At 44.9% G+C, this 24,995-nt stretch overlaps 1 protein-coding gene and 1 long non-coding RNA gene across 2 annotated transcripts in view; one reads left to right on the top strand and one right to left on the bottom strand.

Moving 5' to 3' along the window:
• The window catches only part of LOC309328947, a 340,017-nt gene that overhangs the window by 276,919 nt on the left and 38,103 nt on the right, over positions 1-24,995 (bottom strand). The window lies entirely within an intron of this gene.
• TNFAIP8L3 (TNF alpha induced protein 8 like 3) overlaps positions 17,594-24,995 on the top strand; it is a 54,922-nt gene continuing 47,520 nt past the window's right edge. Inside the window, exon 1 of the mRNA XM_081839347.1 lies at positions 17,594-18,086. Coding sequence (XP_081695473.1) covers positions 18,035-18,086 — 52 coding nt within the window. The 5' untranslated portion in view covers positions 17,594-18,034. The remainder of the gene's footprint in view (positions 18,087-24,995) is intronic.

Below are 24,995 nucleotides of genomic sequence, written 5' to 3'. Positions count from 1 at the left end.
AAGACTACTTGATTTCTGTCTCGAGTGTGCATCGCAGTAAATCTGTACCTTTCTAGCCAACAATATATTTAATTCAGTTCGCAGACATTTTTGATGAATTGTGAGGCTTTTATGTATTTACTTCTTATCTTAACACATCACGGCTATCAGGTTTTCATCATCAGTAAGTTTATTGTGCTAGCCAAAGCCCATGGCAAAAACATAAAAACACAATTTAAAATACAAAATATAGATACATTTTAAACTCACCCTTCCTCTAAAAAGTTCAGGATAGAGTCCAGTGGTACCTCAGGTTACAGACGCTTCAGATTACAGACGCTTCAGGTTACAGTAAGCAGTGAAAGCAAATGTGTGTCTACACACAAGCAAGCCCTACTTAATTCAATGGGGCTTACACCCAGGAAAGTAGAAGTATGTTTAGTTGAACTCAGTGGGGCTTATGTATGCACAGATTCAACTTAGACCTCTGAGTGGGGAAGCAGATGCAACTTGACTAGTAAATCACTCAAACTACTCATAAATTAATTGAAATTATATTAAATATAATATATGGAACTTTATTTAGTATTTTTATTCAATCTACTGCTTCCTTACATTTTAAGGCCCTCCACCACCCCAGGGAGCCTCATCAAGGCCCTCAGCTGCTGCGAGGAAGTGCAGTACACCCTCCGTCACTGTGGGGAGGTATGGCGGGACCCTCTGCCACCACAGGGAGGTGTGGTAAGGGAGGATTACCATATGTCTCCAGTTCCCGGGGACAGTCCCCGGATTTGCAAATCTGTCCCCAGGAAATGTGGCAGCGGCAGCCTCAGCCGCCCAGAGCACAACAAATCATATGGGGACTTCTGGAGAGGAAAAATGGTGGGCACCATGGCAGCGAGCAGCTCCTGAAGCCAGCCAGAGCCAACTGCGCCATCAGGCTGGCTCTGGGCTGCTGATTGCCGCTGCCGCCGCCACTGCCAAAGGGGAACCGGGGATGTCCGGCGGTACAGATCTCCTGCCCCCTTCCCCCTTTGTTTTGACTGATCAGGGGAGGCTCGGGAGTTGCAGGCGGGCAGCCATTGCCCAGTTTTTTAAAAACTGAGCATTTATGTTTCACAGGGTGCAAAAGAAGGGCTTTGCACCTTTATACAACATACATGTGTGCTAGGGCCCAGGATCTTTTGCCTCAACATCCCCACTACTGATTCCCTGGTGCTACTCAGCTTCAACAACAAAAAAAGTGTCCCCGGATTCATTGAAAAAAATTTGGTAACCATCTGGTAAGGCCCTCTGCCACTGCAGATATATATCGTGATATGCCTGTTGTCTTTGTCCATGGAGTTTTCTTGGCAGGGATACTGGAGTGGCTTGCCGGTTCCTGTTCCAGGTGGACCACGGCGTGCTCTGGTCCATGGGGTCACGAAGAGTCGGACACGACTAAACAACAACAAATATCATGATATATCATGATATCGTGATATTTAGCTGGTGATATATCATGATGTTGAGAATCAGATATCAGCCAGCCCTACATTGGAGCCCTGTCAGCTTCTCTTTAAAAAAAAAAAAAATTCTCTTTATTAATTTTCATACACACATATACACACATATGTACAGAAAATAAATTCTTCACAGGGAAAAAAACAATAATAAGAACAACATAACTTAATTATAAGAAAAAAAACAAAAACAAAGACAAACATGTAAGTTATTGACTTCCCTCCACCTCAGTTTTGGGTTATGTAATACATTTTTCCCCGCAGTTTTTCTTTAAAACTTTTGTATGTCGAAGGGTTATATTAAGCCTACTGTGATCTTTGGATTTTTTAAATCTACTTCAATATAGGTTATGAATTTATTCCATTCTTTAATAAACTTTGTTTCTTTCTGGTCTCTAATTTTTTGTGTTAATTTTGCCAATTCTGAATATTCAAATAATTTACTTTGCCAATCTCTTACTGTTGGGATATTGGTTGATTTCCAGTTTGGGGTGATTAAAATTCTAGCAGCTGTTGTTGCGTACTGGAATAAGGTCTGGTCTTCTTTCTTAATTTCATTGCCAATCATTCCCAGAAGAAAATTTTCAGGTTTTTTTAACAAAAGTATATACATTTTTTTTAGTTCATTATAAATGAGCTCCCAGAATGTCAGGGAACTGCCATCAGAGCCAGAGGGAGAGGGAGGGTTCCAGAGGGATTCCGGAGAGCGTCCCGGGAGGGAGAGAAGCAGCTGATCTTCTGGGGAAGGAAATCAGCGTAGCTCCAGTGGAGAAGGGGGGCAGATGGGGGAATCGGCGAGGTGGCTCCATGACTCCTCGCCGGAGACCAGCGGGGAGAGCACGGGTCCTCCGCTGCCCACACCCTCCTTGCACAGAAGGCTTCCGCGCAGGGAGAGTAGGCGGAGACTAGGCGTCAAAGAGCTTCTTTGCTGGAAGAAGTTCAAGAAACGCCCACTGACGGATTCTGCCAGCGATTGAGGCAGCCACGGGTGAGTGGCTGTCCGGACAGAAAGGGTTCACTCAGGCAACCCAGCCAGGCGTTTGCACCGGTTTACACACGAGCAACCCCTAGAACCATTACACAGAAGTTCTTGATTTTTTCACAAGTCCACCACATGTGGTAAAAACTACCTTCCTTGTTTTTACACCTCCAGCACATTTTATCTCCATTCTTATAGATTTTTCCTAATTTTACAGGGGTGATGTACCATCTGTACATCATTTTTTCCATGTTTTCTCTTCAGGCAACACAAGCAGTGAACTTCATATCTTTATTCCAGAGCTTAATCCAACTATCGTATTCCAAATTATATCCCAGATCTATCGCCCATTTCACCATAACTTATTTTATTTCCTCGTCCTTAGTATCCCATTCTAATAGTTGATTATACATTTTTGATAAGAGTTTTGAATTTCCTTCCAGTATTTCTATCTGGAATCTTGATTTTTTTTTCGTTTATCCCGATCTTTTTATCTTCTGTCCACAGTGCATTAATTTGATGGAATTGTAACCAACTCGTTAATTTATCTCCTAGTTCTTCATACGTTTTGATCTGCCAACCTTTTTCTGTTCTCACCAATAAATCTTCATATGTCCATCTCTTACCTTCTATGTTTGTTTTTTTAATTGTTAAAATATCTATTGGTGACAACCACCAGGGAGTTTTCCTTTCAAGAAGATTTTTATTTCTTTCCCAAACCTCTAGCAGAGGTCCTCTAATGATGTGACTGGAGAATTCTTTATGTACTTTTGCTTTATTATGCCACAAATATGCATGCCAACCGAATCTGGTGTTAAAGCCTTCTAAATCTAGTAGGTCAGTGTTTTTTATTACAATCCATTCTTTAATCCAACAGAGGCATGAGGCCTCGTAATACAGTTTCAAATTCGGTACCGCAAAACCTCCTCTTTCTCCTCTATCTGTAAGCAATTTAAATTTAATTCTAGGCCTTTTCCCCTGCCAAAGAATTTAGATAAAATTTTCTGCCAATCTTTAAATACTTTGTTTCCTCTTATCACCGGAATATTTTGAAATAGAAATAACAACTTTGGAAGTATATTCATCTTAATTGCAGCCATTCTTCCTGACCATGATAATTTTATTCTGTTCCATATATCTAAATCTTTTTTAATTTCTTTCCAGGTTGTTTCATAATTGTCCGTTATTAAATTTATGTTCTTCATAGTTAGCCAAATTCCCAGGTATTTTTTTACCGCTTTAATTCCAGTTTTAGCCTCTAGCTGGTTTTTCATAGCTTCTTCCATGTTCTTCGTCATCATTTTAGTTTTTGATTTGTTTAACTTAAAACCCGATAACTTTCCAAATTCTTCTAACAATTCTATTACCTTATGGACACTTTTTTGTGGATCTTCTGTCAGCCCTGTCAGCTTCTCGAAGGTGCTGTGTGCTGGTGCTGAGATGAGTGAAAGAACGGAAACAGCCCTGACTCCACGAAGCAAAGCATGAAAGCCAAGAAACTGTTCTTAAGAGAAAGCGAGGAACAGTACCTCCCCCGTCTCCTAGCAACCAGCATTCCTCTGCCTTTTGGAAAGAAGCCTTCCATCCCTCCCATAGATATCCTGATCTGAAGGCTGACCACAAGGATGACCTGTATCAAGACTCCGCACGGAAATTGGTTTCAGAGCCCAGTAAAAAATTGCTAAGTGTCAGGCAGCATCTGCTGAGGGCTTAATGGGATTTTTATTTGTACTTAGCCACAGCTATTTGGTTAACTCTTTGCAGTTCTCTAGGGTTCCCTTTATTTCATTTTATTTTAATCAAACTTTAAGAGATGAAAAAGGAGAGTGAACGAGGGAAGTAATTCGCCCTCTCATTCTTTCTCTGGAAACGCAAAACGCATCTGCTGAAACAGGTAACAAGTCACATATAAGCAGTGCCATTTTTCTAGAAAAAGAGGTGCTTGAACTCAACATGAATGTGGCGTCCACCTGTAAGGCGTCGGAACTGAGTTCTGGAGAGTTCTGGCTGAAGAAAATGCCCTGCATATTATAGACCATGGATGAGGAAAGTTTTCCAGACTGAGGCCCACATTCCCTTCTCGGCAACCTTCCCAGGGCCACATGCAAGCGGCTGGCAGGGCCAGAAGCAAAGATGGGTGGAACATCTTGTCTACATTTGACCTTTGAAGAGGAGGACGGTTTCTGCACATTGTGGTCCAGCGGTTAGAGCAGGGGTCAGTGTTAAGTTGTGGGTGAACATATCAGATGACACAGCGATTCTTCAACAGCTCTTGTTTATTCACAGGCCAGAACTGAGCTGAACTGAAGGGTTCAGCCAGCCTGCTTATATAGAGCTCCACTACATCGCAACTGTAACAACTTTCTGTAAGAAGGTATCTGAAGAAGTGTGCATGCACACGAAAGCTCATACCTAGAACTAACTCAGTTGGTCTTTAAGGTGCTACTGGAAGGAATTTTTTTATTTTGTTTTGACCATGGCAGACCAACACGGCTACCTATCTGTAACTGGAACTTTCTGTAACTATCCAATCACTGAACGTCACTTTCAATCCCTTATTTGTATATGTGGACCTGAGTGGAAACTATCTACAGTATCCCCCTGCTGGCCCAGGGTGAGAACTTCAGTACATAACAGTCAGCAAACTTTTTCAGCCGTGGCCCAGTCCACTGTCCCTCAAACCATGTGGTGGGCCAGACTATATGTTGAAAAAATAATAATGAATGAATTCCTGTTGCCCTACAAATAACCCAGAGATGCATTTGAAATAAAAGCACACATTCTACTCATGTAAAAACATGCTGATTCCCAGACCATCTGTGGGCCGGATTTAGAAGGCGATTGGGCGGGATCTGACCCCCAGGCCTTAGTTTGCCTACCCATGGGTTAGAGTGTTGGACTCCGACCTGGGAGACCAGGGTTATAATCCGCACTCGAGCAGGAAACTCACTGGGTGACCTTAGGCCAGTCACTGCCTCTCAGCCTAAGCTACCTCTGACTTTTACATCACATTTATATCTGACCCTGCTTAGAGGTTGCTTAAAGTTTGAAGCATTCATGACTGTAAGGACGACTTCCGGAGGCGGCGCCTCCAACAAATGGCAGATCCCCTCTAATCTAGAGGGAGAAAGCCCCGCAGAAATTGGGTCCTACCGCTGCAGCGAAGCGGGGACCCTTTCAAAAATCGCAGGCGGGTGAAGCCTGCGACTGTGGGACTCGGCAGGCACCTTTTGCGCCCCCCCGACCGGTAAAGGAGCCCTGCAAAGGGCTCCGGAGCGAGACAGGGTGCTGGCGTGGTGCTGAGAGTCAATCGCTACTTCTGCGGAGCGAAGCTGCACAGCTGATGTCGGAGAGCGCTGTCCTTTTTCCTGTGAAATTCGGCTCTTAAACAACAACCCATGAGTAGGAGAATTAAAAGACCGGGAGATCAAAGGAACTGCTCCTTGGATCAAAGAAACAATCTGGAATTTGGCACCGAAGCGGGAAGGTGTAAACAGGAAGTCCGCCTTCCCCTTTTTGTAATCAGACTGAAGCAAAGATCTTAAAAGCTAAAAAGCTGGGAAAATTGATCTTAAAATTGAAATCTCCTGCATCTATAACCATCAAAACCCCCCTCAACAGCAGGAGAAAAGGGGGTACGGAATTTTGACCCTTTAATCCTGCAGAGAGAGTGAAAGAATATAAGCCTCCATTGTCCCAAACCTGGGGACGGAATGTCAGGACAGAAAGCAGTCGGTGATGCCTATTAACTGGAAACGGAAAAATCATTGACAGATAGAACTTAAAGAGAAATAAAATAATTCTAATGCTCCTTTCTGCTTGTTTGCTTTATACTGAAAGGAAACAAAGTATTTGAAAATCGAAAGTAAATTTCCCCTTGCTGGTTACATTTTAAGATGGATGTTAAACAGTAACTGTATCCTCCAGAGGGAGCTAGCTAGCGTGTTTGTTCCAACTCACAGGGAAGGAATAAGGGAAAATTAGACCGTGGGAACAGCTTTTTGACCTTGACAGAAATGATTACGGAGGAAGCCCTTCTTGAGGCCCTTGGCAAAATAAATGTTGTACTGCTGCAGCTGGACGAGAAAGTGACCTTGATGAACCAAAAGTTGGACTTGATATCTCTTGCAACAAGTAAAGATGAACTGACAGAAAACGAAGTGAAAGAGACCTCACAACAACCAATTCAGGAAACTGGTCTAACAAGGCAAGCTCAAGGGCAGAGGAAAATGGAAGAGGTTGCGATTGCACCTCAAAAGATACAGAGATTCAAAATCCCGCATGACCAAAAGATGCAACATTGGAAGATTGAATTTGGAGAACATTTGCCAGACCTTGGAGTTAAGGACGCCTTTAGCTCTGGTGGGACTGTGAAACAAGTTGATGATTACTTTTGGATTAACTATCTTTTGGATTACAAATTAAACATCGGGGAGTGGATTACCAGGGATTGGGACAATCTGACAAAAGAAGATGGAGAAAACTACTGTATGGACTTCCCCGGAGATCCACCCCCCAAGGAGAAAGGGGGAAAAAATGCAAGAATCCAGCAAGGGATAAGGATGTGTGCAAGTATAAATGGGTACAAGGAAACCTGCAGAGGGGGCGTAGAAAGGACTTGAGAGCCTCAGATATTAGAACACCGGACTAATGGACAGGATACAATGGTGTAAGGACTGACATTATCCGAAACCAGGAAGAAGGGACATTGGATAAAATTAGAATGAGAATTTACTTTTATAAATTACTTTATTTTTGGAATTAGTGTAATACTAATGAAATATTGAAAGGTGTTTGAAAGGAACCAATTGGCTTTAGCAGAAAGGTTGGAAGGAGATAAGTTTAAATATGGTTTAAATTTTGAAATTTTAAGGTTTTGAAGGTGAGATAAGGTTAAAGAAGTTATTGGTAAATGGAACTGTAAAATTTTCAATGTTAATGATTTTGAAATGAAATGAAGTTCAAGTAATAAGGTAAAATAAGAACATGCAAGAATGGACTGACATTAGATGAAAATTTGAAGTTAGAACATATGATGATGAATTTAAGGGTAAATCAAGAGGGTATGAATTTGCTGAATTAATTTTTAAATGGAATACAAAAAAGGGAGGTGAGAGGAAGTCAGGAAAATAAGTAAATGATCGTAAGAAATTGAAAAAAGGGATTTCTATTTTTTTTCTTTTCTTCTTCTTTTTTATGTTAAACTTTTGGTTTTTTTGTATTTTTTTGGCGTTTTTTTCTGTTAATTGTTAAGTAACTTTTTTCTTGTTAAAATCTAATAAATATCATTTTAAAAAAAATTCATGACTGTAAGGACTGGGAAGTATATTTGTCAGAAAGTCAAATATAAGCACTAAAATACAATATATAAATATTAGGTAAAGTTAAAGGACCCATGGATGGTTAAGTCCTGTCAAATTTGACTATAGGGTGAATTTGCTCATCATCGTTTTCAAGCTGATTCCCCCGTTTCTACCCTGCTTAACAAAACATCAGACAACAGACTGAGAAGCAAGTTTAAAAATTGGTTTACTTACGCATAGTCTTGTGTTAGTTCTCAGCAACAGTAGCAGTAAAAACTATGCAGGTAAAGTACTATATTTACAATATAAAGTAAAGGTAAAAGGCAAATGACCTCTGGACAGCTAAGTCTGGTCAAAGGCAACTATAGGGTGCGGTGTTCATCTTGCTTCAGATAGAGGGAGCCGGCATTTGTCCACAGACAGCTTTCCGGGTCATGTGGCCAGCATGACTAAACAGCTTCTGGTGCAACAGGACACCATGACAGAAACCAGAGCGCATGCAGTGGTACCCGCTGCAGTGGTACCTATTTATCTACTCATGCTGGTATGCTTTCGAACTGCTAGGTTGGCAGGAGCTGGGACTGAGCAAGGGGAGCTCACTCCGTCGCGGGGATTCGAACCACCAACCTTCCAATCGGCAAGCCCATGAGGCTCAGTGGTTTAGATCACAGTGCCACCCGTGTCCTTATATAAATATTATAAACACTGAAACCAATTACAAGAAACACAACCAATAAAAACTTTGAAGTGTATCCATACAAATAGAAGACCGTCTTGCGGATCCTGCCCAACTAAAAGAGGCCACGAACACTTAAAACCCCCTCAAATCAAGGGTCAAAAAGGGAAAGGTTTTGCCCAGTGCCAAATGTAGATAAAAATGGCACCCAATGAGCCTATGTTGGGAGAGCATTCCACAAGCAGCTGTGCAGAGCTCACCTGACTCTTTAAGGTTGTGCTTTAACACAAGGCCTGCCTACCTCATTTCTCTGGCTTCCTCTCAAGAGAGAAGAGGCTTCTTTTCCTTTCAGACAAAATAAAATAAAATTGGGCTACTGACCCGGATGCTTTTTTAAAAACAGCAGTAAGAAAACTGCTTGGTTGGTTGGTTGAAAACTCTACAGAGAGAGAGAAACAGAAGCAGACTGCTGATTGTGATATATTTATATATCTGTCTGGGAAAAGATTAAAGCAATTCCACCAAATTTCATGGCTTTCCACTTCAACAAATCCATAATTATAGTAATTTCCCCCCTGAATGTGGGAACAGAAGGAAGGCAAGGAGATCGTAGACTGCAGATGAAACGAATCTGAGCTCCGCAAAATTCAGAGTAATAATGCTAGGTGCCCCTCGAGAGCAGAGCAGAGGTCAGAACTGGCAAAATTGACATATAAGCTACAGGACAAGGATAACTGTGACTTTAAGGATGAATGGGAACCCTTTACAAAGTATCTGAAGACGCAACAAAGCGAACTGGACTCCTTGGCAGGTTTTGAATAAACATTCACAATTTTTTTACTGATAATAATCAGCTAAACAGTTTGAGGATCTATACAACTGTGTAACTTGCAGAAAACAGCATTATTGGAGAAAACAAAGACTGGAACTGAGGGAGGTCAGAGGTGGGGTGGGGGTTCTGTGGGGGGAGGGGGAGGGAGGAAAAATGGGGGGGAAATAAGGATATGTTTTTGGATAATATGTCTTGCTATAACTTTGAATAAAAAATTTTTTTAAAAAAGAGAGAGAATTAAGGTACCACTGTATTTGGCACTTTTGTTTTCGCTATTTATTTTGCGTTTTTGTGGCTTTTTTGGTTAATTTGTTTTTGTGACCTTGTGGAACCCCGTTCAGCTGATTGATGGTGTGACTGTGGAAATGGATAAAAGCCCACCATCCAAACAATGACTATCATCAGTGCAAGTAAGAAGAAAAAAAATTAAATTTTTATCATCTACAAAAAAGAAAGAAAAAAAAGAAAGAGAGCAGAGCAGAGGTGATGGCGCTCGTGATCAAGCTCTGCAAAACCTCAATGGAGACTCGTCATCCATCCGCTTTCGATTCAGGGAATTATTCCCATTTCTCCCAAGCATGCTGCTGTTCACTTAAGACAAGATCAGAGCCCAGCTGAAACCCACCATGCCAACATGATAGCACAGAACTGGGGGGGTCAAATGGAACAGCTCAATGGGGGTGCATTATCAGCCATTGGCATAACAGAATGTGACACACAGGCAAATTTGTCAATAGTTGCCCCAGGCAGAAGCTAGCCTTAAATTTGTGGAGAGATAACAGGAATTGCAGGTGGGAGGTATGCTAAAGAACCCGCCCTTAAAAAGCAAACACAACTGCAAGTACCAGTATTTTAGTCCAACTCATGGCCGTCCAAATGTGAACACAGTCCACACCATATAGAGATGTGAGCTGTATTATCCCAAAAATGTTGAACTTCCTCCCTGTAGAAAGGCATAGGGATCATGAATCAGTTCATTTCAGTTTATCTGCTTCTCATTTTAACAAGCTTAATTTCAGTTCTCTGCACTCCCATATTAGTTTGCATTTCACTAATATTTGCATTTTAATGTACCTCTAACCTTAATATATGCATTTTTCTACACATTTCTTGACAGGAGAACCGCATTCCAAAATTGGTAGAAGAGCAGATTCTGAGGGTGGTTGAGTTTCGTTTTGTGTATTGTTTGGAAAAGTGCAAATTAGATAGCTTTGCCTTTAAATGTGACCTGAATCAAATTTGTCCTGTATCCCTGGTGGCAGGGCCACTGGAAGGTGGATAAAGGGGGCACAAATGTACTGGACCCCATAACTAGCAGGAGCTCCAAACTGCCAGCTTTCATTAAAAAAAAAAAGTTTATCTCAACTCTGCCTACGAAGAAATCTATGAAGCAAAGTATGAGCTCCACCCACCTACTGCTCTTCACCAGAACAAACGCTCAATACAGACTGGATGCAATCTAACCTCTGTGTAAGCAAATCAGGATATCCACTCATTAAATAGGTCATCTGGAGTCACCCCTAGTCACTCTGCAGTCCTGATCCTCGGTTTGTTCTTCAGTCCTACCTCTGGACTCCCAACTGGTCCTTCATCTCAATTCCTGGCTTGTTCGTCAGTCCTACTTTCTGGTTCATTTTGACTTCTTGTCCACTTGAGCCTTCAGGCTTCCAGCTCCAGGCTAACTCTAGTCTGCTTGCATGGTCTATCCTTAATACCCAGCTAGGGATCAGATTTTTGTCCTTTGCAGCCCCCTGCCATCACTATACCCTGACCCATGTTATTGTTGTAATATACCGTTACTGATTCACACTTGCGTGCATGAAAGGGTTAACCTGACCCCGGAGCTCAAGTATCCAGTGAGTGTGGCTTAGCAGGCTCCCATCAGCCTTTTCTTTCCCTCTTTCTCTCCCTGCCTCTCCTGCTTCCTGGAATGAGTAAGAAGCCATGTGGAATGGTTCCCAGGTCATGTAGAAAAACCAAGTGAAATACTTCTCTAAAAGAATATTTTTACTGCCCGCAGATGGCATGATTCTTCTTTAAGGAAACCAAGTTATTTTTTAAAAAGTTGCTCGAAACCTTTTCTTCTTTAATTTTTCTGCCAATGGATGGAGACATGTCTGCTGTAACTCCTGAGACTCTGTGTAGAATATTCCCTTATTTGCAAAAGTTACTGTCTGTGATTTATTCTAGCCTAGGTATTTTTGTGGGGAACATTTGTTTAAAGATGGGTGAGGACAGATGTAAATCTAACCAAGTTTTCATGTGTTGCAGCATTGGGAGAGTAAAGAAGCTCTCTTCCAAACCTCTCTAACAGAGATCACTACTTCCTATTTAGGCATTGGGATACTGAAGAGCTGGCAAACCTACCCAGAAGTCCCTCTGAACAACACCACACTGGCTTGATTATATTGCCAGACTCACTTTTGTAAGGATTAGGGTCCAGCTCTACAACATGCTGCATTCTTAGGGGCAACAGAACCCTGAGGAGAAATTTTAGGGTTCTCTGTGATTTCCTGTATCATCCAAGATGTGCAGTGTATTTCTAGATCTGAGTCTTCAGACAGCTGATGTAGAACCCCATCTCCAGCTAAAGCTGGCCAGTCTCAGATATTTGGAACAGGCAAAGAGGAAGTCTGTGTGGGCTGCCTCATTTGCATTTAGCAACAGCTCCATCTCTTGCAGTAGAGCAAGCCAAACCTTTTAATGAATGATGGATCACAAACAAATCACACCACACGCACAGAAGGAATTTTAAGAACCGGAGCGAGGTGTTTAGTACAAAGAGACTGATTTATATGAATAAATAACAACACAACGTGCCAGGCTGTGACTCCTAGTTTGGAAAGTTGGGGAGTTTAAAAATACAGGCACAATATCGTTACATCTAAATATATCTCCTTTTACATACTACAGTCTGGAACAAGAGAGCATTGTACAAATGCAATAAATCTGTCAGTAAGGAGCATTCCACTAGAAATGTATTTTGTAAAGGTTTTTTAAAAGATGAGAGAAACTGGAAAATATTAGCAGGTACTTGTTTTTTGGTTGTAGTAAGAATGGGGGGTGGAAAACTAAATATAACCCAATTAACTTATTTTTCTCATTTGGATTCCCTACCCCCAATTGTCGTTATCATGGTCTGCTTCCCTTAAAATTATATACATTTCTATAATTGGGCTTTCTGCTGCTTAAATAGTAGCCTTTTTCTGAATGGCCTAAGACCCCTGTTGAAATCAAAATAGCTTTTTAAAATATAATTTCTTAATTGTAAATATTGATAAAACGAGAAACTGGTGTCACCATCTTCTCTACTGTTTGGTCATGTGACTTAAATACGCCTTCAATCAAGTAAAATTCTTTAAACTTTATCACATCACTTTCTTATGAGCAGAAGTAGATTGCCATGGCCATCCCTTCTGTCAATACAAAACGATTAATTTCCTGAGACAGCTGGGATACCCCTGGTGATTTCTCTACATATTTCCCAAACTTTGATAAAACACCACAGTCTTAAATGGGCTGGGACAACAAAGGAAGCTCAGACTGGCACTAAAACGGCAGCTATATGGATGCCAAGTGAGTCTGTTGGGAGATCATTGCGCATTCAATGTGCATTAAATTGCATGGATCTGCCCTCTGTTGGCACTGTTTGCCATTGGTGCTTGCTCTGCCTGTCTCTGCCTCCACCTACTGGTGACCTCCCTGCCCCTACTAGTCCCAAAGGGCACTAGACACACTGCCCCCCTGTTAAGTAAAGGTAAAGGACCCCTGGGCGGTTAAGTGCAGTCAAAGGCGACTATGGGGTTATGGCGCTCATCTCGCTCTCAGGCCAAGGGAACCGGCGTCTGTCCACAGACAGCTTTCCAGGTCATGTGGCCAGCAGGACTAAACCGCTTCTGGTGCAACGGAACACCGTGATGGAAACCAGAGCGCACAGAAATGCCGTTTACCTTCCTGCCACAGTGGTACCTATTTATCTACTTGCAATGGTGGGCTTTCGAACTGCTAGGTTGGCAGGAGCTGGGACAGAGCAACGGGAGCTCACCACGTCGCAGGGATTTGAACCTCCAACCTTCTGATCGGCGGGCCCAAGAGGCTCAGTAGTTTAGAAAACATTCTGCGTCCCACCTGCCACCTGCCACCTGCGTCCCATGACGCATGACAAGTAGAGACCAAGGGTGACCCTGTGTCTTGCTTTGATCTTCCATAGAATGCTAGAATTATAGAGTCAGAAAGGATCACACAGATGCAACCCCCTGTAATTCAGGAATCTTTTTGCCCAGCATGGGGCTCAAACCCACAACCTGCGATTAAGAGCCTCATGCTGAAGGTGTCTTCTACATTCATGGCTGTGTAGCCCCAGGTTTCATTTAGAGACAACCATGCGGGGAGAGAACAGGAACTCTGAAGTTGCCCAGCAACCATTTGCAGCACCTAGGCAGCAGACTGAGAAGACAGACGGATTACCTGGTCGCATTCTTCCCCATGATGGGGAGACGGATTAGTGCAGGCTTCCTCAATCTCGGCCCTCCAGATGTTTTGAGACTCCAATTCCCCTCATCCCTGACCACTGGTCCTGCTAGCTAGGGAGCATGGGAGTTGTAGGCCAAAAACATCTGGAGGACCAAAGTTGACGAAGCCTGGATTAGTGAGTGGATTGGTTAGAAAGATCCAAACACCAGAACAACTAACTCTTCAGATGCTTGCTGTCATACATTGGGTAAGCAACTTTATCTTCAAATAAAGATGAAAGCACTATACACTGAAAGCAATATCAGGGCACTTTAAACAGCCATGGCTCCCCCCAAAGAATCATGGGAACTGTAGTTTGTTAAGGCTGCTGAGAGTTGTTAGGAAATCCCCTCAAAGGCATACCATCCCCAGTGTTCCCTGTGAAGAGAGTTGGATCATGAAACCACTCTGGGAATTGTAGTCTCGGAAGGGGAAGAGGGGTCTCCTAGCAACTCTCTGCACCCTTTACCCTCACCATTCACAGGATCCCCAGTTCACTTAGGATCAGATTCAGTTGTTGCAACCTGAGGGTGTGGACAGGGCACCTACAAGTGTGTAGCCAATTGTTGTTCTATTGACCTTTGCCCATCTTGACTTATAAGAGCAAGCCATCCCATGTCTGGGCAAAGTGATGGAGAAACTGGTTGCCAGGCAACTTCAGGGATACCTGGATGAAGCTGATTATCTATCCAAACCCATTTCAGTCTGGCATAAGGCCCCGTTTTGGCATTGAAATGGCCTGATTGCCCTGACTGATGTCAGGTTCTCAACCTGTGGGTCCCCAGATGTTGTTGGACTACAACTCCCATCATCCCTAGCTAGCAAGGCCAGAGCTCAGGGATGATGGGAGTTGTAGTCCAACAACATCTGGTGACCAAGCTGAGAACCGCTGCTCTAACAGGACAGGAGTAGGAAGGAGCACACTCCTCTTGGTTCTCCTGGATCTTTGAGCAGCTTCTGAGGTCACCAACTGTGACATCCTTCTGGATCACAGTAGTGAGCGGGGCTGTGTAGGATGGTGGTTCTGCTCCTACCTGACCAAATAACCCCCTTCCCTGGACTATACTTGGGCCTTCCATAGTAATTCAGGATGGTATAAACTAAGAAGGGAAACTTTTCCCAGCATGGCAGTTGTGTAGTGTGTGCACAGGGGCACGGGGGTGGTTGCCCCAGGTGAAAAAGTATTAGGGGCACAAAATTTCAAAATAAAAAAATAGCATGCCGTCCCCCTCAGTCTGTGCCTCTCTCAAGAGGCAGGGAACGCCTCAAATCCCACCCACCGTGGTCTCACAATTGCACTGCCGTGCTTTATTTCCTTCGCTTCTTCCATCAGGTGAAAGGCACATATTTTGTTGGGCTGTTTATATGGGGGGGATAGTTGCTGTGATCTGCATTTAATGCAAGGTGAAAAGGAAGAAATGGGTGGGGAGGTGATCCAGGAGTTGGGTGGGCTGCAATTGCCACACCGGTGCTGTCATATGTTACAGGGCACAATACTTGTCTTGCAACCCATGTTACACCACTGCGGAATGGAGATAAGTATCTCCCATCATCACCAGCTAAGGTCTGCAAATTAAGCTCCTGTTAAAAGTCCCAACACAGGAGGTGGTTTTTTAAAACGTTGGCCACTCTTGTCATGAATCACCTTGAATTGTGAAGTCATTCTGGTTAAAAAGCACAGAGAGAAAGAGAGAGAATAATCATCATCATCATGAAGTTAAATCAATGGTGTTAATTGTCATTAGCAGCTGTTAACACTTGCTTTGGTTCATGTGGAGAGCTTGGTCTGGACCAGAAATCTCCGTGCACCAGCATCAGGACAGCAAATCAAAAGCACTTATGGAACCAGCAAGTCCTAATTATTAGCGTTTGGTTTACAGTATGTTTTCCTCTTTAGCCCCAGCGCAGTCATTAAAGTCTTAACAAATTGAGATCAGCACTTTGCTCCCTGCAAATCATTGAAATGCTATGGTGACTAATATCCTGCTCTGCTCACTTGCCTTTGGACATGCGGAGCTACGCTTTGAAAAGAAGGAAGAAGAACAATGGTGTCCCTGGCAGTGGCAACCGACCATCGAGATTGGAAGGCTAAGATGCCAACAGCAGGTGGAGCCAAAGCCAACAACAGGCAGGACCAACTGATTCTAATTTGCACACACACCCCATTCTCCTCCCTACCAGGTTCTAGGCTGCTCCTCACTGTTGAGTGTGCAGGTGGTACCATTTTGGCTGCTTAAGCAACTGACACAAAGCAGAGCATCAGACAGAGAGGGAAGGAAAAGTGCTCCTACACACAGCACACAGCTGAACTCTGGAACCTGCTCAGCAGGGCTGGCTACCAACCTCAATAGCATTGAAAGAGGATTAGAGAAATTCCTGGAGGAGAGGGCTATCTTCGCTATGCTCAACTTGGAATCAGCAATGCTTTTGATTACCAGTTGCTGGAAACCACAGGAGAAAGTGCTCTTGTGCTCAGACCCCCAGGTGTCCCTATTTTCCAGGGACAGTCCCAGATTTACAGAAGCTGTCCCAGTTTCTGATTTGACCCCGGAATGCTCCACTTTTCCTTAAAAGGTAAAGGGACCCCTGACCATTAGGTCCAGTCGTGGCTGATTCTGGGGTTGCGGCGCTCGTCTCGCTTTATTGGCCGAGGGAGCTGGCGTACAGCTTCTGGGTCTTGTGGCCAGCATGACTAAGCCACTTCTGGCGAACCAGAGCAGCGCACGGAAACGCTGTTTATCTTCCCGCCGGAGCAGTACCTATTTATCTACTTGCACTTTGACGTACTTTTGAACTGCTAGGTTGGCAGGAGCAGGAACCAAGCAACAGGAGCTCACCCCGTCGTGGGGATTCAAACCGCCGACCTTCCAATCAGCAAGTCCTAAGCTCTGTGGTTTAACCCACAGCGCCACCCACGTCCCTCCGCTTTTCCTTTGGATGTCCCTATTTTCATCAGAGAAATGTGGGAGGGTGTGTATGGAGTTATGCAACCCCCGAGGCAAGAAGTTAAGTAACTACACAACCATTGGAAGACATCTGAAGGCAGCCTTGTATAGGGAAGGTTTTTAAAAAGTTTTACAGTGGTACCTCGGGTTACATATGCTTCAGGTTACAGACTCCGCTAACCCAGAAATATTACCTCAGGTTAAGAACTTTGCTTCAGGATGAGAACAGAAATTGTGCAGCGGCGGTGCAGCGGCAGCGGGAGGCCCCATTAGCTAAAGTGGTGCTTCAGGTTAAGAACAGTTTCAGGTTAAGAACAGACCTCCAGAACGAATTAAGTTCTTAACCAGAGTACCACTGTACTATGTTTTTATATATGTTGGAAGCTGCTCAGAGTGGCTGGGGCAATCTCTCTGTTTTCACTGGAGAAATGTTGGAGGGTGCTTGTGCTTGAATCCTGCTTGCAGGTTTCCCAGTGAAGCATCTGCTTGGCCACTGTGAGAAAAAGGATACTGGACTAGATGGGCCTGATCCAGCAAGCTCTTTGACTCCTTACTTGCACCATTGACCCCAGACCACACACCCCACTGGCCTTTGCTCCGCGCTCTCAAGTCCCCTGCACGGCTTATTCTGCTTCTTACTCGCTGGCCTGCCTTTTAAGTTCTGCCCTCCCTTGCACACCTATGGCCCCTCCATCCCTCCACTGGCATCTCTCTTCTCCCCACCCCCCGCCGCCCCACAAAGGTTCCCCACGAGGGAGCGCGATCCTCGGGTCCTCCCAATCCTTTGAGTTACGCGCTCGGTATAAGGGAATGCACGGGGAAGTAATGTGGAGACGCCCAGAGAGAGGAGGAGGGAGTTGCTGGAAAGCGATCCAGCTGGATCTCACATCAAGGGGCAGCGAGGAGAACCAGGGAGAAAATACTGTTCCTGCTTCTTGAGCTCTTCCCCCACCCCCAGCCCCTCTTCCTTCTCCCCTCCCCAGGCTGCCCCTCAAAAAAAAGACGAGCCAGCGCCGCCGGCCGGCCAGCCTCTTGGCTCCGCCTGTGCCAGCAGCCCGACGCGTTTCGCTGCTAGGAAAAGGAGGAGGAGGCGGCGGCGGCGGTTTGCTACTGCATGTGGCGGAGCTGACCCGGCACTGGGCTGGGAGGAGGAGGAGGAGGAGGAGGCGGACCGAACCGGACCGCCTTCCTTGTCCCTCCCTCCTTCTCCAAGTAATCTGGGCGCCCGACTTCTCGCAAGCGGCCGAGACGAGGCGTTTGCGCTCTTGGAGACGCGGAACCCGGGCAGCTGCTCCGCCGCGCCACCATGGATTCGGATTCCGGAGAGCTGAGCGAGGGGGAGCTGGTTTCTTCAGCAGGTAAAAAAAGAGAGAGAAAGAGGCCGACACTTTTTTGGGAAGAGAGGGAGGCTCTTGCCTAGCCCGGGCTGCTGCCACGAGGGAGGACCAGGGAGGAAAAGGGCAGGCAGTTGATTTGGCGCTGGGGCGCGCGCCTTTCCTTGCCCGCTTCCAAGCCACCGCAAACTGGGAAGATCTAGGGAGGGGGGTCGGGTTATTGCTAGAAAGAAGAGGGGCTTGGAAGCGGCACTCGTACCTTTACCCCCGTCTCTTTTGCACCCTGAATGAATCATATCCATCACCACCGCGTTCAGTTGGACGTGGGCGGGTCTTCTGTGGAAGGTTGCATCTCTTCCGAGTTCCTGCATGGTCTTTGGCGGCTGGGTTGGGAGGAGGAACGTACTCTGTGCATGCTCAGAGAGGCACGGTGTTGTTATTAGTGGCGCGGTGACAGAGGGTTTTGAAAGGACGGGGTGGAGGCTGTGTTAACAGGAGGATATATTCTGATATGTGAGCAACCCGTTGCCTCCAGAATGAATTTCTGCCGGATATGCAATTGGTGGAACAGCAGCAATTTCAACATAACAACTTATCAAAACATATCATATTCATTATTTTCCCCCTTTTTCCATCCCCAAAACCTCCCCACCTCCCCCAGAGACTTCCCTGAGCTCCTCTCTCTGATTTCTCAACACATATTATTCTCTGCATGTTATAAAATTATGCAACTCCTACGTTATCTATCAGCCATGTAATCAATCAATAAATTTGTGTGTGTTTATTCAAAACCTGCCAAGGAGTCCAATTCATTTTGTTGTCTTTTAAAGTAATTTGTAAAAAGTTCCCGTTCTTGTTTAAAGTCACAGTTGTCCTTATCTCGTAGTTTGTATGTCAATTTAGCCAGTTCTGCATAATCCATCAGTTTTTCTTGCCACTGTTCTTTTGTAGGGGGTTTCCTCATTCTTCTTCCATCCTTGTGCTATCAAGACTCTTGCCGCTGTTGTTGCATACATAAATTAATTCTTTATTTTCCTTGGCAGGTCTTGTCCTACAATCCCTAACAAAAATGCTTCTGGTTTTTTAACAGATGTCATTTTGAACATTTTCTTCAGTTCATTATATATCATTTCCCAATATTTTTTAACTTCTTTACCTTCCCACCACATATGATAAAAAGTCCCTTCTACAGAGGCATAAAGCCAGTGTGGTGTAGTGGTTAAGAGGGGTAGACTTGTAATCTGGGGAACCGGGTTCGCGTCCCCGCTCCTCCACATGCAGCTGCTGGGTGACCTTGGGCTAGTCACACTTCTCTAAAGTCTCTTAGCCTCACTCACCTCAGAGAGTGTTTGTTGTGGAGAAGGAAGGGAAAGGAGAATGTTAGCCACTTTGAGACTCCTTCGGGTAGTGATAAAGCGGGTTATCAAATCCAAACTCTTCTTCTACTTCTACTAACAATGGAGGGGGAACATAGCCTTCATGACCGTAGCAGCCATTGAAGCCTTGACGTGTCTGTTCCCCTCTTAAAGCCATTCAGGTCGGTGACCATCACTGCATGGCAATCTCATAGAATCACACAATTGTAGAGTTGGAAGGGACCCTGAAGATCCTCTAGTCCAACCCCTCGCATGGCAGGAATATGTCCCACCCAGCTTGGCGTTATCAGCACCATGCTGTAACCAGCCGAGCTATCCAGGCTGAGCTACCTACTTTGTACCTAATATGGAACCCTGGATTCAAATCCCGACTCAGTTATGAAGCTTAGTGGGTGAGCCTCGGCTTGTCACAATGTCTCTGCCTGGCCTACTTTGCAGGGCTGTTGTGATGTGGAAAATGTGTGCTGCCCTGGACTGTTTGGAAAGAAGATGGGTGGTAGTGGGGGTTTTTAAGAACAACAACAACAACAACACCACAAATATGTTCCCTGGCTGGAAGTTGCTGCTTCGTGTTGTACCTCACAACTTAGGCACAAGCAACAAAGGGAGAAGAAGCCTTAAACAGACTCAGACCATTGTTCCATCTAACTGAGTATTGTCTTGCACTGACCGGCATCAGGCAAGGAGACATCCGAAACATCTGCTCTATCCCTGAGCAGTGTCAGCATTTGTTTGAGAGGTGCCTGGAAGCCCCACTTCTTGTGCCAATTTTTTTACCTGTGCTTCCTGCCCTGCAGGGGTTGGACTAAATGATTCGTGGGGTCCCATCCAACTCTACAATTCTGTGATTCCAGATGTGGGGGATGTTGGCAGTTCCTTGGCAGTTTGAGAGAGACTCCCTACAACCGCCTGCTTTCATGTAACCTGTTCTGAATCTGACCGCTTAGGCAGTTGGGGAACCTACAGTCCTTCAGATCTCACTGGACTGCAGCTTCCCTCATGCCTGAGCCTTGCTGGCTGTGGCTGGTGACCTTTGGAGTCCTGCAACACCTGGAGAGCCGCAGATTAGCCATCCTTGCCCTCAAAACCTCTCCATGCTTACTCCATGATTTGGGTGCCTTGCAGCCTGACTGAGGTAGTCTTCCCCCACTCCCAGTTGGTCATGTCGATCATCCACGTGCCAGTGTGGTGTAGTGGTTAGAGGGCTGGACTAGGACCTGGCAGACTAGGGTTCGAATCCCCCCTCTGCCGCAAAGCTCAGTCAGTGACCTACCTTGCAGGGTTGTTGTGGGGATTAAATGAGGAGGCCGAGATAACTATGTACACCACCTCCAACTCCTTGGAGAAAAAAGGTGGGATAGAAATGTAATAATAAACATGTGGGGTTTAGAAAGCTGCCTTTCTAGAGAGTCAGACCATTGGTCCATATAGCTCAGTGCTGCATGCACTGGCTGGCAGTGGCTCTTCAGGGTTTCAAATGGAGGTCTGTGCCAGCCTACCTGGAGATGCTAGGAATGGAATCTGAGACCTTATGCATGCAAAGTTGATGTTGCCAGTCAGCTATGGCCTTGTGGCAGTGCTAGAAACTCAGATATATATAAGCTAGGTGAGAAATGGCTCCTTAAACCAGGGTTGCAGTCACCAACATGGAATGTCTAGTCGCCATTTGGGGGCCAGGCAGCCCAAAAGCCGTATTTTTCAATACAACTTTTTTTGTTTCTGAAATTCAGTCTGATTGGGCAGATAAAATATAATGGGTGGAATTATACAGGATGTGTTGCCAGTGTGTGAAAACAGTCAGGGTTCCAAGGATCCCCAGGCATGGACCTCCAGATGGTGGAGACGTCAGACGCCTCTATCCCGGCACCCTGGCGCCTGGTGAATTTTGAACGCTGAGGACGATGCTGCACTAAAGGAATAAAGCAAGGTGTCAGTCAGCCAAGGTGGGGACGCAGGCGGCGCTGTGGGTTAAACCACAGAGCCTAGGACTTGCCGATCAGAAGGTCGGCAGTTCAAATCCCCGTGACGGGGTGAGCTCCCATTGCACGGTCCCTGCTCCTGCCAACCTAGCAGTTCGAAAACATGTCAAAGTGCAAGTAGATAAATAGGTACCGCTCTGGCGGGAAGGTAAATGGCGTTTCCGTGCACTGCTCTGGTTTGCCAGAAGCGGCTTAGTCATGCTGGCCACATGACCCGGAAGCTGTACGCCGGCTCCCTTGGCCAATAAAGCGAGATGAGCGCCGCAACCCCAGAGTCGGCCACAACTGGACCTAATGGTCAGGGGTCCCTTTACCTTTAAGTCAGCCAAGAGTTTGAAATGAGCAATTCTAGGACCGACTCTAAAGGAAGCTGGCCTACTACAAAGGCTGCTCATAGAATTGTAAAGTTGGAAGGGACTAGGACACTCATCTAGTCCAACTCTCTGAAATTCGGGAAGCTTTTGCCCAAAGCTGGGCTTGAACCTGCAGCCCTGAGATCAAGATTCTCTTGCTGTACAAACTGGGCTATAATGTTGGGGATTTGGCTCATTGGCACTGAAAGGGTGTCTCGCAGTTGGGTGTGATGTGCAAGTGCCCTCAGATATGTTGTGAAGGTGGATTAGTGAAGATTGTGTTTAACAAGAGCATAGCTAACTTGGGGTGGTTTTGTCTTCTACAAGGCTTCAACCAGCCTGAGTGTCGGTCCATGTCACTACAGTGGTACCTTGGGTTACGAACGCTTTGGGTTACAAACCTTTGGGTTACGAACTCCACAAACCTGGAAGTAGGTGTCCCGGGTTGCAAACTTTGCCCCGGGATACAAATGCAATTCCTCTTCCGGAGCCATGAGAGGCCTATGTAGGGAATGCACGTCTCGGGTTAAGAATGCTTCAGGTTAAGAACGGACTTCCGAAACGAATTAAGATCATAACCCGAGGTACCACTGTATAACAGACAGCCAGTGCAGATCTTTCGATGCTGGTGTAGAACTGGGTTCCCCGCTAAGCACCCTAGCAGATGAGTTTTGTGCAAGCTGCAACTTCCAAACCAGGTACAAGGATAGCCCCCCACCACAGCATGTTGCAGTAGTCTAGTTCTAAGGTTACCAATGCACTGGCCACCATTTAAAGCGGGGTAGTCAACCTTTTTAATACCTACCGCCCACTAATGCATCTTTATTGATGGTAAAATTTCCTTACCGCCCACCAGTGCTCGATGTAAGGAGGATTCAGCTTGAGCCGTAGAACCCTCTACCACCCACCTAGAATCTTGAAACTCCCACTAGTGGGCGGTAGGAGCCAGGTTGACAACCCCTGATTTAAAGGCTCTCCATGTGCTTGCCATTTTGTTAGATGTTGACAGCCCAGAATAAAAGACAAGGTTATAGACTGCAGTGGAATCTGGTCCAGAATCTGCAACTAGTGTGGAAGCCAGCGGCCAGGATCCTCAAAGGATCAGGTCACCAGCAACATGTCACTCCCTTTGCTGGGAGAGCTTCACTGGTTGCCAACTGTAACACAAAGTTCTTGTGTTAATTCACAAAGCCTTAAACAATTTAGGCAAATTGGTTCTTCACGTTCCATCTTCATCACTGAGATCTTCTGGTGGAAGACTTTTGGTGCTCCCCAATGCCCCTGAGGTTCAGTCATCCTTTACCAGGATCTGAGCCTTCAGCATGGCAAACCCTGCCCTGTGGAACTCCTTGCCAATAGACGTTCAGCAGGAATAATCCCTATTTACTTTTTTAAAATGTATTGTTCAGACAGGTCTTTGGAATGTTTCTCTTTCTTTTAACCAGTGGGTTTAATCCAGCGCAAGTCCTACTCAAAGTAGACCCATTGAAATTAATGGGCATGACTATCTCGGGTGTATTTATTTCAGTGGCTCTACTCCAAGTTTGGATACTTGTTTTTATTGTTATTAATGTTTTTACCAATGTTATTGTTGTGTTATTGTTATGTTGCACACCACCTTGTTATAGTTCCTACTAGTGAGGGGTGTTTAACACTGCCCGGGAATTTGTTGAATATTGTGAGTTTTAAAAGGGTAGTACAATTTGTGAGTTTTGACCCATCACGCCAAAATTTGGGCAAAGTCCGCCGAAACCATGTTTTGGTCCTCCATCTTGATTCAAAATGGAACTCAACACCCAGACAGCAACTAAAACAGCCCCCCCACCGCCGCCTTGGAACCCTTGTGCTGAGTTTGGCGAGAATATCTTAAGAGGCAGCCAGAACTTTGTGAAAAATGGATAAATTCACATTTGGGTCCACCAACTTGATTCAAAATGGCGCCCAGCACCCAAACGTTGATAAAAGCTGTGGCTCCACCTCAGGAACTCTCATGCTGAGTTTGGCAATGAGAGGCAGCTGAACCTATGCCAAAAAATGGGCAAAATTGCACCAAAGTCACATTTTGGCCCTCCATCTCGATTCAGTGTTGACACTTTTGGGTTATATGGGCCATTGATTTGAATTGGTGTGCAGTTTCTCATATTGCAGATATTGCAGTTTTTCTTTTCTTTTCAGGGCCCAGAAAAGAAGTGTTGAAAGTTAACAACAAAACAAAAACCGACTTCCGGTACATTTAGACTCTTTTTCTTCACCTTCATAAAGTCTCAAAAGATGTAGGATAAAAAAGATGTCTTCACCTTCTTTGCCTCCTCCCTGAGAGTGATTCTTACTCACCGTAGGTGACCAAAGAAGGGACTCTTTACACTTACAGATAAATGTTGAGAACTCCCTTGTAGGGCAAAAAAACATCTTGCATATGGCTAAGACACTGTCAATTGCAAGGATTCAGATTTAGAAAGGCGGTTTGTTGTTAGCTAAATAAACATTTGCGCCAATAAATGGACTCATCTAAACAACAAGAAAAAGAAACATGCCTTAAATAAATAAGAAATGAAAGCCTGATTCTTTCTCTTAGGATTGTATCCTGCTAAGTCCTACTCAGAGTATCCCCATTGACATGAATGGGCCCCAGTTAGTTGTGTCCATGAATTTAAACATTGGTTAGGCTGCAATCCTAACCCTACTTGCCTGGGAGTAAACCCCATTGAATTCAATAGTGGAAATAGTTGAGATCTCACTAATTGTACTCTAGTGTTTCCCTAAGCTTGTGATAAACATCCCCAAGGAAGAGCAAATTCCACTGGTGCTAAATCCTTTATCATGGGTAGTATTCTGACTCTTCCAGCTAATTTGGAACAGATGAAAAGTGGGCATGGGCATGGTGCGACGACGGAACTCTGTTTCACAGAGAGACTATAAACCAGCTGTTTTCCATGGATGGAAAACAGATAAGGTTGGGGGGAAAGCCAGCGGATGGAGAAATGTGTTTTTCCTCCCAGGTCAGTTCCCTGTGTAGTGAACAAATCAAATGAGTCACTGTTAACACATTGGCAGTGGGAAAGAATTTCTCATAAAATCTCCCTGTTGGGTCTGTCATGGTACCTCTGCATGCGTAGCAGGCTTTCTGACATTTCAAAGATGAAAATAGGTACTCGTGACACTACAATTTCCATAGCAAGCATTCAAACACATAGACGTACACACACTGCTATTGTACTTTAGTGT

The sequence above is a fragment of the Podarcis erhardii genome (genome assembly GCF_964252035.2).
Source record: "Podarcis erhardii genome assembly, chromosome: 14".
NCBI classification, from domain to species: Eukaryota; Metazoa; Chordata; class Lepidosauria; order Squamata; family Lacertidae; genus Podarcis; species Podarcis erhardii.
The sequence above is the reverse complement of the archived record's forward strand: the minus strand, read 5'-3'. Positions and strand labels throughout refer to the sequence as shown.